At 41.2% G+C, this 13,866-nt stretch overlaps 1 protein-coding gene across 12 annotated transcripts in view; it reads right to left on the bottom strand.

The window, feature by feature from the left end:
* Window positions 1-13,866, bottom strand: part of ULK4 (unc-51 like kinase 4) — a 518,222-nt gene that overhangs the window by 337,737 nt on the left and 166,619 nt on the right. For all 12 annotated transcript variants that reach the window (XR_016394710.1, XM_089919133.1, XM_022563634.3 and 9 more), the window contains 2 exons: window positions 1,300-1,351; window positions 1,056-1,200 (listed from right to left, as the gene is read on the bottom strand). Coding sequence is in view for 11 of the 12 variants with exons in the window: in XM_089919133.1 (XP_089775259.1) it covers window positions 1,056-1,200; window positions 1,300-1,351 (197 nt within the window). In the remaining variant the exon portion in view is untranslated. The remainder of the gene's footprint in view (window positions 1-1,055; window positions 1,201-1,299; window positions 1,352-13,866) is intronic.

The raw sequence follows: 13,866 nt of genomic DNA, 5'->3' as shown, positions 1-13,866 counted from the left end.
GTAAATCAAGCCATCACAGGTCAAGCTCCCGTCAGTCAAGACAGGCTCCCTCAGCTGGGAGAAGGGTTGTCACACGCTGGCTACACACTTCATAAAATATACCTTCCTAAGCCAACAAGGAGTGGTCGAGCTCTTCGGAATATAATTAGGTCTGGTTTCTATATTGTGCAAAAAAAAAAAAAAAGGCTTTTTAATAAGAACAGATCTTGAGAAGTTTAACAAATATCGGGGAGCATCTGGTGGAGCTGCCATCCTTGAAAATTTGCTGAACTGACTCAGACTGCAGGCCAGGCCCTGAGGAAGCAGGATCAGGCACGCGCTTTAATGCCTGACGCGCTTTCCAACATTTAATTTTATAAAAAATTTATTTAATAGTGATATGTGGCATGCACTTTTTTTAACTTCAACTTTTTTCTTTGATAAAATTTACAGTGTTGTCTGAATTATAAGGTGCCATTTTAGAGCTTAACATATTTGCATTGGGTGCTCTTAGCAGTCATCTATTGTGTGTGTGCTATGTGAGCAATGGAGTAAAAGGAAAAAAATACTCCCCTTCTGTTCATTAATACTCATTAACTGTTCTGCCGCCATCCCTCCCCCGCAAAAAATATTCTGTTTTTAACTCAACTTAATTTCCATTCCAAGAGTTTGGAGGGGAGGAAAGGAAGATTTCTTTCCATCTCTATTATTTCTGAGTAGGTCCAGGAAAAGTCCCAATTTTATGTTCAGGAGTCTTGTCATGTGGACCTTGAATAATAAACCTTATCCCTCTGGCCACAAACATTTTTAAACCTGCAAAACTCCAGTCATGTCCCCTGTAGAAAACAGATAAAGTTCTAAATGGATGTTTTTGAAGATGGACTGAGATTCTCCTGCATCCTATACAGCATAGTAGTTACTGCCTCTCTTTCTAGACCTCTTTTACAGCAAGCGCATAAGCCCCCGGACAAAAATATAAGGTCCCTGCGACCCCGAGCCCATCATTGGACCTCGTTTGCCAGAAGCATCCTGGGCACCCTACACTTCTCTACCTGAGTGCAGTGCATGGGACTTACTGGGGAAGTAAGACATCTCTAATGAGAGCCAGAAGACTGCTGTCAGAGTCGACATTCGCCTCCTTCTTGCCATCACCAACCTCCTGGTTCACGAGCAGAGATGTGGTTTCTGAGAGCAGCCGCAAGCTGAAGAGTCTCCACTCCACTTGAAAGAAAACAAAATGCCAAGAACGTGACCACATGGAGATAGAATGAAAACAGAATGTGTAACTGATGGAATTCTCACTGATGTGGTCACACTTACCATTCCCGCTTTGAACCAAGGAGACCAAGGGTGGCAGGATATAATCAACCACCTAAAAGGAAAGACGTAAAAGACTTGGTTCAAATCCCTACAAACAAAAAACTGATACTGTGAGCGAACTCAAGTCCGTGTGCCTGACACACAGTGAGGCCAAACAATACTGAAACGTCGCAGTTTGGAGCGGACAAAGGTTTATTGCACGGCCCTGCAAGGAGACGGGCGGCTCTTGCCTTAAAAACCCTGAACTTCCCGAAAGCTTTGAGCAAAGCCCTTTTACAGGAAAGGTGAGGGAGGGGCAGGGTTAGTTGTTGGAAGCTTCTTGGTGTCAGATCCTTTGCTCTTGAGGTCAGGTCATGATGTTGCTGTAAACGTCCACCAAACAAATGTTAGTCTCTGTTCTGACAAGAAGGGGCAAGATCCCAAGGCTCAACTTTCGCCCTCCGAGGTCCAGGCCTCGTTAAGAGGAGGGGTCCCTGCGCGGGCCGGTCACCCTGCCCAGGAGTGCTGCTCCAGCACCCAGCCCGGGTCCTCCCGCCAGTGCCTAGCCCGGCTGAGGAGGCAGATCTCAGCTGGCGGCGCCCTCGGTGCCAGGTCCCCAGACCCCGCCCAGCCGTCATCCCTGAGGGAGCCAGGCGCCCAGGACCCAACCGGCCCTCAGGCTGCCCAAATCAGGGGCCGTGTCCCACGCACTGCGACCCACGGAGACCACCGCCACCGCCATTAGGTCGTGGAGGCAGGGATGGGGTAGAGGTTCGCCGCTGCCTCGAGGCCGAGCCTGGACCGTGGGTGGCCTGGTGAGGGCTCTGGAGCCCTGCAGGACACAGTCCGCAGCCTGCCCCCAAGGCCCCCAGCTCACCCACCGGCCCAAGGCCAGAGGGCCTGGAGGGCCCCAAGGAGAAGGCCAGCCACGATCCGCCTCTCACCGCACTCTCTGCTACGCGCAGACCACTGTGAGGCTGACTGCTGGGGGAGCAGGACGTCTAACCGCCCCACTAAGGGTCACACGCTGTCACTCGCGCCCACCCCACCCCTATTACAATATCAACCACTACCCATGCCTTTTCCACTGACAGAATCATTAGTCAAAGGACTGAAAAAAAAGCAACAGCTAAATTTACCCAGGATTTAAACTCTGCATGACATTTAATAAACCACCAAGCTCATTTAAATCTGAAAAAGTCCTCAGGTCAAAATGACATTATGGTCATCAAGACAGTAGTTTATCAAAACCTTCAGAGTTTATGAAAGGATCTTTAGTATATAATACAAACTCTGGTTGGCATGGGTTGACACTGAACCATCAAATATAGATATGTAAGCTGGTGATAGTCAGGTTTAAAGTAAACAACAATTAAAATGTTGGAGGAAAAGGAGATACATAATCCTCATGTTTTTGCAAATACATCAAAGCGCTATGACAAGTTAATCTTGGTGATTTTTAGAAATAGATTCCAAAGATCTAAACCCATTACACAAACCACCTCTATGATTTTCTAGTTATATCAGACAGAGCACAATCAAATATGTTTTGCAACCTACTCCAAAATAACAAATTTACCCCCCAAATGAAAATGGATGATGAAGAAAGGACAAATCATTTCCACAGTGTAATTCTGAAAACTACTATCTCTTTTGGTGACAATAAACAAAATTCCTGTTGTTTATAGCTGAACTGATTCCTGATCCTAAGATGTGTATTTGCTCTCCTCACCACACTGACAAAAGGGCAGGAAAAGCGGTCCACGGCCCAACACCACCCTCTTGCTGTCCAAACCAATGAAAGGATACCCTACACAGGTAAGGATCTCCACATATGGGTAGTGGTCCGTCAGTGTTACCCTGTTCTAGCTCCACTCCACAAAATAAGTTTATACGTAACATTATATCTAGATATTTGTACCACAACCCTAAGAACTAGGGATGTTTTGTTTACCCTCTTCCATTAAGTGACATCACATCACTCAAAGCATAGACATCAAGCTTCACTAAGGAATTTTTAGAACTCTAAACTCCCAGGTACACCAAAAGCAAAAACTATGCGAAGAAGAGAAATATATCCCACTATCAACCGCTATCAACACGCTCAACATCTATCTTGAAGGTTTAAGAGAGCATATTAAGAGAGGAGTGGGACTGAAATTATCTACATGTCCAACTCAATAAGTTCGAAAACCAACAATTAGGCATGGTCCAAAAAGCAAGGCTGTCGGAAGATGAAGAGACAAAAATCAGTAGTTTTCCAATATGCCTACAACAACCAAACAAATAACATAATTAGAAAAAGATACCATTTACAACAGTAATAAAATTCCAAGGTGTCTACGACATCATGACTTTCACAGAAATATATATATATATGTGTGTGTGTGTGTGTGTGTGTGTATATATATATATATATATATATATATATATAAAATATGTATGACAGCCATCGATGGACTTCTGAAAAACAGCTTGAAAGCTGTCACAACCATGCTCAAAACAAGAAAAAAGACAAACTGAAAATCAGTAACTCTTCTCAGACATACCAGAGGCTTCAAGTCGCAGGGCAAACCAGCTGTCCCCCAGAAGTGAAGAGACAGGCAAAGACAGAGAATCATGGCTTAACAGGAGCAGAAACCACCCGTGGAGCCAGCAGCTGGAGCAAAAACATAAAGGGTAACTGAGTAACTGCCGGTGTCTGAGCAGAAGAGAGAAAACCTCCTTCAGGCCCTGCGTGCACCTGCACCTGACACGGGGAGGGGGGTGAGGTGAGACGCACTTGTGAAGTTCACAGCCCAGGCGCACATGCTCAGAAGAGGAATGAGACCAAATCAGAGGGGCTACGGAACCCTCCTCCCCCCACCTCACCACATCAATAGGGCTCCTGTGTAATAACAGGATTACAACAGAGAGCTGCTTTATTATAAAGACACAGGCTTTATTTCAGAAGGAGCTATTAGGGAAACCCAAGACAACAGGAGAGACAAAATAAGGACATTATGGGGAATTTTAGCCTCTGAAACCTACAGCTACGGCAAACAGTAAACACAGCCTGGCTCTTAGCCAGATAAACACAAAACTTCACACTAACGGCTCAGTGATCTCAGTTCATTTTACCTGATACATCATGCTGGAGTGAAATATTTGAAGTGCTGAGAGGGAAAAAAACACCACCCTAGAATTCTGAGTGAAATTATCCCTCAAGAGTAAAAGGAAAAATAAAGACTTTCTCACACACACAGTAACTGAAGAAATCTTTTGCCAGTAGACTTGCCTTGCAAGAAATGTTAAGTTTTTCAGAAAGAAGGAAAATGACATAGGTCAGACACTCAGATCTATATGTTAGAGAAAAAATAAATGAAGGTAAAATATAGTAATTGATGAGAAGCCTCAGAGAGGTCAACTCTGTGCAAATTAATCTGTAATTCCAATAAAAATAAATATTCTAACGAGGTTTGCATGAACTCCTCATACTGATTCTATAATGTATTTGGAAAGGAGAGGGTCAGGAATAATGGAAAATTTTCCAAAAAGCATGAGGCATATTTGGTTCACCTTCTCAAGTTTCCAAGTTTACTGTGATGGAAATAAACATGATGGCACAAGCAAAGGGGTAGACAAAGAGATTCATGGAACAGAACAGAGAGCCTAGAAACAGATACATATGGGAACGCAGTAAGTAGCAGATAGAGTACTACCAACAGTGGAAAAACACATAGACTATTCACTGAAGGAATAGGTACAATTTAGTTGTCTATTTGGTAAAAAAAAATATCATAATGCTAAAATAAAATTACTGGAGGCTTAAAGATCTAACAGTTAAAACAAAAGCTCTTAAAGGAAAATATGAGAGAATGGCCTTTGTGTTATTAGAGTAGGAAAAGCCTTTTTAAATGATACCTAAAAAGTACAAACTAAAAGAAAATACTAACAGGGATTTCCCTGGTGGCACAGCGGTTGGGAATCTGCATGCCAATGCAGGGGACACGGGTTCAAGCCCCGGTCCGAAAAGATCCCACATGCCGCTGAGCAGCTAAGCCCGTGCGCCACAACTACTGAGCCTGCGCTCTAGAACCCACGAGCCGCAACTACTGAAGCCTGCTCGCCTAGAGCCCGTGCTCCTCAACAAGAGAAGCCACCGCGATGAGAAGCCCGCGTGCCGCAGTGAAGAGTAGCCCCCGCTCGCCACAACGAGAGAAAGCCCGCGTGCAGTAACGAAGACCCAATGCAGCCCAAAATAAATAATTTTTTTAAATACTAATAAATTTGACATTAAAATGAAAAATACTCGTAGAAGATGAGTCCTCATAAACAAAATGAGAAGAAAAGCCATTGGCTAGGAGAAAGTTCTGCAATCCCTATACCTGACAATGGATGAATATGCAGAATACATGAACAGGGGACCCGCCGAAGGAGAATACCTAAATAGCCAGTAACCATATCAAAACTACTCAACTCCACTAATAATCAGAGAAATGAAAGGTAGAACAAAACAGATACCAATTTACACAAATCCAGTTAGAAAATCACATAATACCAAGACTGGGGGAAATGGGTACTCACATACCACACACAAAAAAATCAGTATTTAACTTGGAAGAACAATTTCACAATACCAACCAAAGCTGAACATGAACACAGCATACAACTCAGCAATTCAGCTTCTACGTGACACATTTAAAAACACTCACTGCAGATCTGATTTCAGGAGTGAAAAGACAGTGAATAAATCATTACATTTATATTTCATTATTTAATGAAAACATCAACTTGCAAAATGATACAGGCAGCATGACACTATGTATCCTGAAACAATACCTATAATCTTAAAATACATACTAAATGTAAATTTCTGTATTAAAAATGTATTTCGTAAGTCTTAAAAGAAGAAATCTATTTAATTATAATATTATTTAATTTTTAAATTAACACAGTATTCCTCTGAATAACTCAAGGCAATTATAATAGCATCCCAAGATGATACAAATTTAATCCTTCCAACTGAGAATGATCCTTGAGAAGAAGTAACAGGAGGGTGGTAATGGAAAAATAAAATGCTTTTTATAATACGTAAATGAAGACTACAAGAAGGTTTAGAACGTTATTTGACTATTCACCTTTAATTCGTATTTTTGGTGAGCGATGACAGTTGACTACTTTATCAAACGAAAGCTACCCATGAAGACATGAACTGAAAAATGAAATTACACTGAAAATACCTGCATGCTTAGCCAGTCAAACCAGGCAAAGGATATAAAAACTGAAGAACAATTTCATTAGTTTTATTTATACTCTATTCAATAACTACAGAGACTGAAATAATAAATGGTGTTCAGGAAAAGACTTGTTTTTACAATCCTCACAAGAAAAAGGAGACCACATATCTTTTGGCAAAATGTTCACTTAAAGTTAAATATACAATGATTCCAGCCAAAAAGACAACATGAAAATAAAACATTTAAAATGTTAGTTACTTCGGAGATGAGAGCAAAGAAACACCTTTAGTTCCTGGAGTAGCGTTTAAGGCAGAAAATGTAAAGAAAATGTAACAAAGGAAGTTAAAGAAAATAAACCATTTCAATAAATTCCCATACAAATCAGAAGGGTATCTACTCTCAACAAAATGCAGGGGAGGGCTTCCCTGGTGGCACAGTGGTTGGGAGTCCGCCTGCCGATGCAGGGGACACGGGTTCGTGCCCCAGTCCGGGAAGATCCCACATGCCGCGGAGCGGCTGGGCCCGTGGGCCATGGCCGCTGAGCCTGCGCATCCGGAGTCTGTGCTCCACGATGGGAGAGGCCACAGCGGTGAGAGGCCCGCGTACGGAAAAAAAAAAAAAAAACGCAAGGGAAAAAAGTCTGTATAACTGACACATCCCAACATTTACAAACATTAATTGTGTGTGTATATAATACATATACATACACACACAAACATAAAATAAATGATTTAGATGAGCTCACAGTATGTAGGTAAGGGGATTTTTATCACCACCACTCTCAGAACTTAATAGCTACTAAGGGCCAGAAGGGAAATGAGCCCATTTACAAATACGTATACACATATGTATAAAGTAACTAACATTATATGAATTGGGATGTGGAGACAAAAGCCAGCGTTTCCTGGAAGAGGTTGGGATGTATTTTATTGTTGTTGCTGCCACTGCCTTTAAACTAAAGAGCTGCCAGAAGTTAGATTCAAAGGCCTAGAGATCCATGCGATGACTTAGGCTTTCTTTCTTCTTTTTCTGAGATATTTACAGTAATTTACTCTGAATTTAATTTGAAAACATTCACATGAGAATTAAAACAATCATCTAGACATACAATTTGCAAGATTCCAGTCAGAGATGAGAAAGGAACTCTAAATTGAGAGACTGTCTCAAGATGACAAATGAAGCAAAGTTCTAGCCTCAGCCTCCAGGCCCAAATCTCTGGAGCTCACAGGTGCTCGCTCACAGAAGGGGACTGCTGCAAAATAAAAGAGCAGCTCCAAGGGTGCTCGAAGTGATCTGGGGGCACAGGGGAGAACAAACACAGGAAAAGGCTCTTGGAACCACAGTAACGATGGTTATTTGGGCCCAGGAGCAGGGCAAATTTTTTTAAAAAACTATTCTGACAACTATATTTCAGTACAAATGGTTTCCTATATAACCCTGTGCATTTTATTTAATTTGCTTTATGCATTTAAAAACACCATTGTTAGAAGGAGTCCGCAAACCTCGGCAGACTGCCCAAGGCTTCCAGCATACAAAACACAGGAACAAATGAGTCCAATGCCAAGAACACCACTCGGCTGGGCTCAGTGGTTTCTTGAACCCTTCCAAGGGTGGGCCACCTGTACAATATTTCTAGCTAATCCACATCTCTTGCAAAAAGGACTAATTTCACCGAAGGAAAAAATCTTTCTAACAAAAGTATCATCAATATAAAGACACCTCACAAGTGTGAACTTCTGATCAGAGTTTTTCAAATGCTAACTAATCATCCCTGGAGGATGTATTCCTGAAAGTGTACTTCACATATAAACTGACCTCTCCTAGGACAGAGATTAAAACTAACTCACGCAAACAGACTCACAGACACAGAAAACAAACGTAAGGTTACCAAAGGGGAAAGGGTGGGGAGGGATAAATTAGGAGTTTGGGATTAGCAGATACAAACTCCTATATATAAAACAGATAAACAACAAGGACCTACTATATACCACAGGGAACTATATTCAATATCTTGTAATAAACTATAAAAGGATCTGAAAAAGTATATATGTGTATGTATGTGTATATATATATATATATATATATATCTGAATCAATTTGCCATACACTAGAAACTAACACAAAATTGTAAATCAATTCTACTTCAGTTAAAAAAAAAAAACTAACTCATGCATATAATTTCACACCTCTTGTGAAAGGTTAAGTAGTTTCAAGTAAATTACACTAGGTTTCTCAAAATAATACTCGGAGAAACCATAAAATGACTTATGAAATCGTTTCACACTCCTCTCCCTTTGTATACATGATTTTTTTCTGCCTATAACACCCACTCCTCCCACAGGAGCCCATCAGGAGTTGATTCCTACGTGCCTTCAAAATTTAGCTCAAGAATTGCCTCCTCTAAAAAATCATCTCCAGACCCTGTTAGACTGAGTAGGGCTCGCGGCATGCCCCATGCGTACCACCAACACAGTCCAATCAACTACGGCGGTCCAATCTTTGCTTTCCATATGGGTCCCTTCCTCTCAACCAGCACTGAACCGATTCAGAGCAGGGCCTGATTCTAGCACCCCAGTGTATTCTCATTGCTTCATTTAAACAGGTGGTTTGCAAAAGGCACTTATTATGAATATATGAGTAAACAAAATACTTGTTTTCTGTGTCCATTTTTATATCACTGCTATACCTCTATTCATACTAATTTATCCTATTAATATGAATAGGATGTAAAAAAAAACTTTGAAACATAAAAGGTACTTGTCCTATAGAATGCTAATTTCTCAAGAAAAAAAAAAAAAAACTCATTTGATTTTGTATCCTAGTTGTCAGCTGCCATCACCCCAAACTTCGAGATTTAAAAGGAAAACCCTTAGCCCTGCACGCTCTAAGAAATCTAGTGTCCTCTCCAAGATTTACAGGAATGTGCAAGGGCTTATTTACTTTCCATGGTTCATTGCCAATGCTTGAGTTTTTACCTCACTGACTCTAGTATTTTATCTGCTTTTCACCTTCTCCTAATGTTTGCTTCCAAGAGTCTGAATATACAAATGAACAGTGGTCAGACTATTTATGACAAAAGGACTCCAGCCGCAACCTGTGCAGGAAACAGCATGGAAGCCACATTGTAACAGCTGCAGCCATAAACTCAGAATGGTTAGGACTTGGTCGGTAACTGCCAGCCTCACTCTTTTTTGTACTGTGTCCCCTTTGACTCAAGACCAACCAGAGAAACCTAAATATGCTCTCCTATCCAAACCACATAGGATGCTCTGTTTCTCATCAGCTTGACTCCAGTCCCCCCATGGCAATCAGGGCACACCTTAAGCCCTCCCTCATTAGCATATATTAAATGACACGCCCACAGGTGCCATGACAGTTCCGAGGCCACCCATAAAAAGCCCAAAAGTGGGCGGTGGCCCAATTCCTGGAAATCCCTGCCCCTTCCCCAAAATAGCTGGAATAATCCTCCTACTTATTAGCCTATGAAATTACTGTGCCCATAAAAACTAACCACCCTGTATTTTGGGGCTGCTCTCGCCTTTTGAGACGGACTGCTTTCTGTCTGTGGAGTGTGTACCTCTCTCAATAAATCTGCTTCTTACCTATCACTTCGCCTCTCACTGAATTCCTTCTGCACTGAGACATAAAGAGCCTGAGCTTCAGGTGTGCGACTTCAATTAAAAGACAGTGGGTCTGAGCTCCAGTATGAGTTTTGGCTGTGTTTGAATCTCACCTGAGGTTGTACAGTTTCAATACCAATACAAAGAACGATTATCGATTAGTCATGTTACAGAATGTGTGATTCAAAAATATCACTTGGGGAGTGCGGTGTGACCCATGATGAGCCTCAGTCTGCATTTTGAGAAGTCACATGAAAATGGTATGCTTTTTTTTTTTGCGTGTATCTTTTTTTTTTTTATCTTTATTGGAGTATAATTGCTTTACAATGTTGTGTTAGTTTCTGCTGCATGACAAAGTGTATCAGCTATATGTATACATATATCCCCATTTCCCCTCCCTCTTGCATCTCCCTCCCACCTTCCCTATCCCACCACTCTAAGGTGGTCACAAAGCACCGAGCTGATCTCCCTGTGCTATTTTACATTTGGTAGGGTATATATGTCCATGCCACTCTCTCACTTCGTCCCAGCTTACTCTTCACCACCACCCCCCCACTGTTTCCTCAAGGAAAATGGTATGCTTTAATGACAACCCAATGCCAAACGGCAATAAAATAGATAACAGTGAAGAAAAAAGGACAAAAACCTAAAAACTCTCTTTACCAAATCACTTCCAAGTCACAGTGAGGAATCTAGGATGACAAAAGTCTGATACAGCTTATGACAGAGAAACTCTTCTAACCCTTCCAATTGGCATGGTTTGCTCATTGGTACTAGGTCTCCTTGTTAAAAAGAAGAGACTGGAACATCTGAGACAATAGACTGAGAGCCCTTTTGCTGCTGTGGAGTTAGATGATTTGTTCATCAGTGCCTTCCCCTTCTAGAATCTTCCACAGAGCTTATAAACAACATGTACACCACTTAAATAAATACCACTGTAACTCTATGCAATGTCCCTGCATTAATGGCTTTTCTCTATCATAAGATTCCACCATTCATTACTTTTTCTAGTTGCAGAGGTAATACACCTATATGGAGCAATCCAATGAATTTTAATATTTAATGTTAGTGGTATTGCTTTCTTAAACAAAGATATTCATATGTGCTAAAGGTCATTTCAGGACATGTCATAAAAACAGAGTCGTTTTGAAGTCTTTTTGAAAATGCAGATTCCCAAGTCTAGGGACATTTTTATTTCTGTGCTCAAAAACTGGGTCCCTCATTCAAAACACATGTGTCTGCATATGCACATTAATTACTACTAATGGTCCTCAGCAACATGGCTCAGAAGAAATGAATGTCTGTGAGGTAGGGATGCTAAAGACAGCTCTGAGACCTTCAAGCTAAACGATCACAAATGCACTGAAACATGTAAATTACGCTCACGCTAAACCATATTTCATTTGTTCTTAAGTAAAGCCACTGATGCCCAAGATGAAGATTTGTTTATAATTTTAAAAACTTCTTTTCCATTTTAGGAAAGGTTGAACATGAGATACTGAAGTTCAGCAGCTTTAAACTGTAAGTAACCACGTACCCACATGCAAATGTTCTTATTTCACAAAGAATAAAGCAACAATCTTATAACCTATGGAAAGTGTATTTCTAAACCTTAATCATTTATAATGAAAGTATGCTTCATACTCTTATTTTTGTAGAGGGTGTTTTTTTTCTTACTTTAAAAAAAATTTTACTGATGGAAGTAAATAATTTGAAAATGGAAGTTTACTATTCTAAGCACTCAACTAAAATTCCTATATTCTACCTTTGAAAATTAATCAGCAGTTCCTTCATTTCAGTAGACCTTAAAAAACCTGGTACATCTGACAGCACAATTAACATGTTCACACCAACTGCAAGTCTCCTTACCCCGCACAAGGTACTGTCAGGTGTCCAGGAAAAACGTGCCTAGAACATGACCTCTACCACTGCTGATGGCAGAGCAGATGATTCAGAAGGCCCCTTCCCAGGAGAACAACTAACTATAAAAACTAGACACAACACTGTTCAAATCTTCTTTACAATGTTAAGTGCTTAGAAAGATGTTAAGGAACTCCCAAGGCCACGCCAGGTTGGCAAAATTTCAAAAGTTTGACAATACACTACTGGCAAGACTGGGGAGAAACAGGCCCTCTGATCACCGCTGGTGGGAAAGCAAAATAGTAAACCCATGTGGAAGGGACTCGGGAAGTATCTAGCAAAACTACATACGCATTTACCCTTTGATCCCACAGTCCAGGAATTTGCACTGAAGGGACACCTCCAACAGAAGGAAACTGCACATGCACAAGGTTACTTGTTTGTGATTGAAAAGATTAGAAACTACCCAAACGTCCACACATCAGAGATGGGTTGAACAACCTATGATATACACAAACATGACGGAGTGCTACACTGCTCTTATGAAGAAAGAGATGGAATAATTTCCAGTATCCATACTAAATGAAAAAGCAAAGTGCAAAAGAGAAAATATAGTATGTTACTTCTTATATAAGGAAGAAAGGGGAAATAAGAAAACGTTATCTCTACAAAAAGAAACACTGAAAGGACAAGCCAGAAAACGAGACTGGTTACCTATAAGAGTAGGGAGGGTATGATGGAATGGTGATGAAGTGAACAGGCTATATACCCGGGGGGGAGAGGGGAAGGGAGTGATGCTGCTCTGAATATGTCTGTTTTTACAGTTTTTACTTTTGGAAGCATGCTAACCTTCTACATATTCAAAAAATAAAATCAATGCGCTTCCCTGGTGGCGCGGTGGTTCAGAGTCCGCCTGCCGATGCAGGGGACACGGGTTTGTGCCCCGGTCCGGGAAGATCCCGCATGCCACGGAGTGGCAGGGCCCGTGAGCCATGGCCGCTGAGCCTGTGCGTCCGGAGCCTGTGCTCCGCAACAGGAGAGGCCACAACAGTGAGAGGCCCACGTACCGCAAAAATAAATAAATACATAAAATAAAAAAATCAAATCAAATCAAAAAGCATAAGAAGGGAAGAAAAGAAAACCTAAAATTGAAAGCAAACTGAAAATAAATCAACTATATTTCAAATGAATATTATTCAATATGACCACACTAAAAGGGAAGACGGGGCACTAATCCAAGTATTGACTATACACCCCAGCCTTGCTTGGGTGACATCTGGGAGGTGGGGGGAGGAGGAAATTCTGCAAACAAATCCTGATTTCATGAGGTTTGTTTTCGTACTGGTCTGGGTAAAGCAATTCTGCAACAATTTCAGACATATTATAACATTAAGCAAATGAGGAAATGTGCTGATGTTGCTGGAAGCCAGAATTTTTACAAAGGAAGAAAGGACACAAAAATATGGAATGGGGCAAGGTAAGAAAGAACCATGTGGGAATGAACTGGATTTGAAGACACTGGTGTGAACTCATGATTTCAAACTATGTTTATGTGTGTGTACGTGTATATGTAAGTATGCATACAAGTGTGTCCTCTGTGTGTTCATACGTGTACTTACATGTATATATTTCCTAGCTCTGTTTCTTGGAAGGGTCTAGAAGCTAAGACATCCCAGGAGACAGGAGACATTTAGCGCCCTGATTGTGGTCTCTAAAGCCATTTCCCACAAAAGGGAACCAGGGCTCCTCAAAGAAATGACTGATTCTAGAGCCAGGTCAGGTTAGTTACAAGCTGAGGCAAGAATATCTTGCTGTGACACAAAGTAAAAATTCACTCAAAAAATGAGAGGGTATGTCACAAGGACAGAGGAGCCAACTTGAAAGGCCAA

Source organism: Delphinapterus leucas, chromosome 10, assembly GCF_059928025.1.
Source record: "Delphinapterus leucas isolate spDelLeu-1000000601 "Yukka" chromosome 10, BTC_Dleu_Yukka2, whole genome shotgun sequence".
Lineage (NCBI taxonomy): Eukaryota > Metazoa > Chordata > Mammalia > Artiodactyla > Monodontidae > Delphinapterus > Delphinapterus leucas.
Note: the sequence above shows the minus strand (reverse complement) of the source record. Positions and strands in the feature narration are given on the sequence as shown.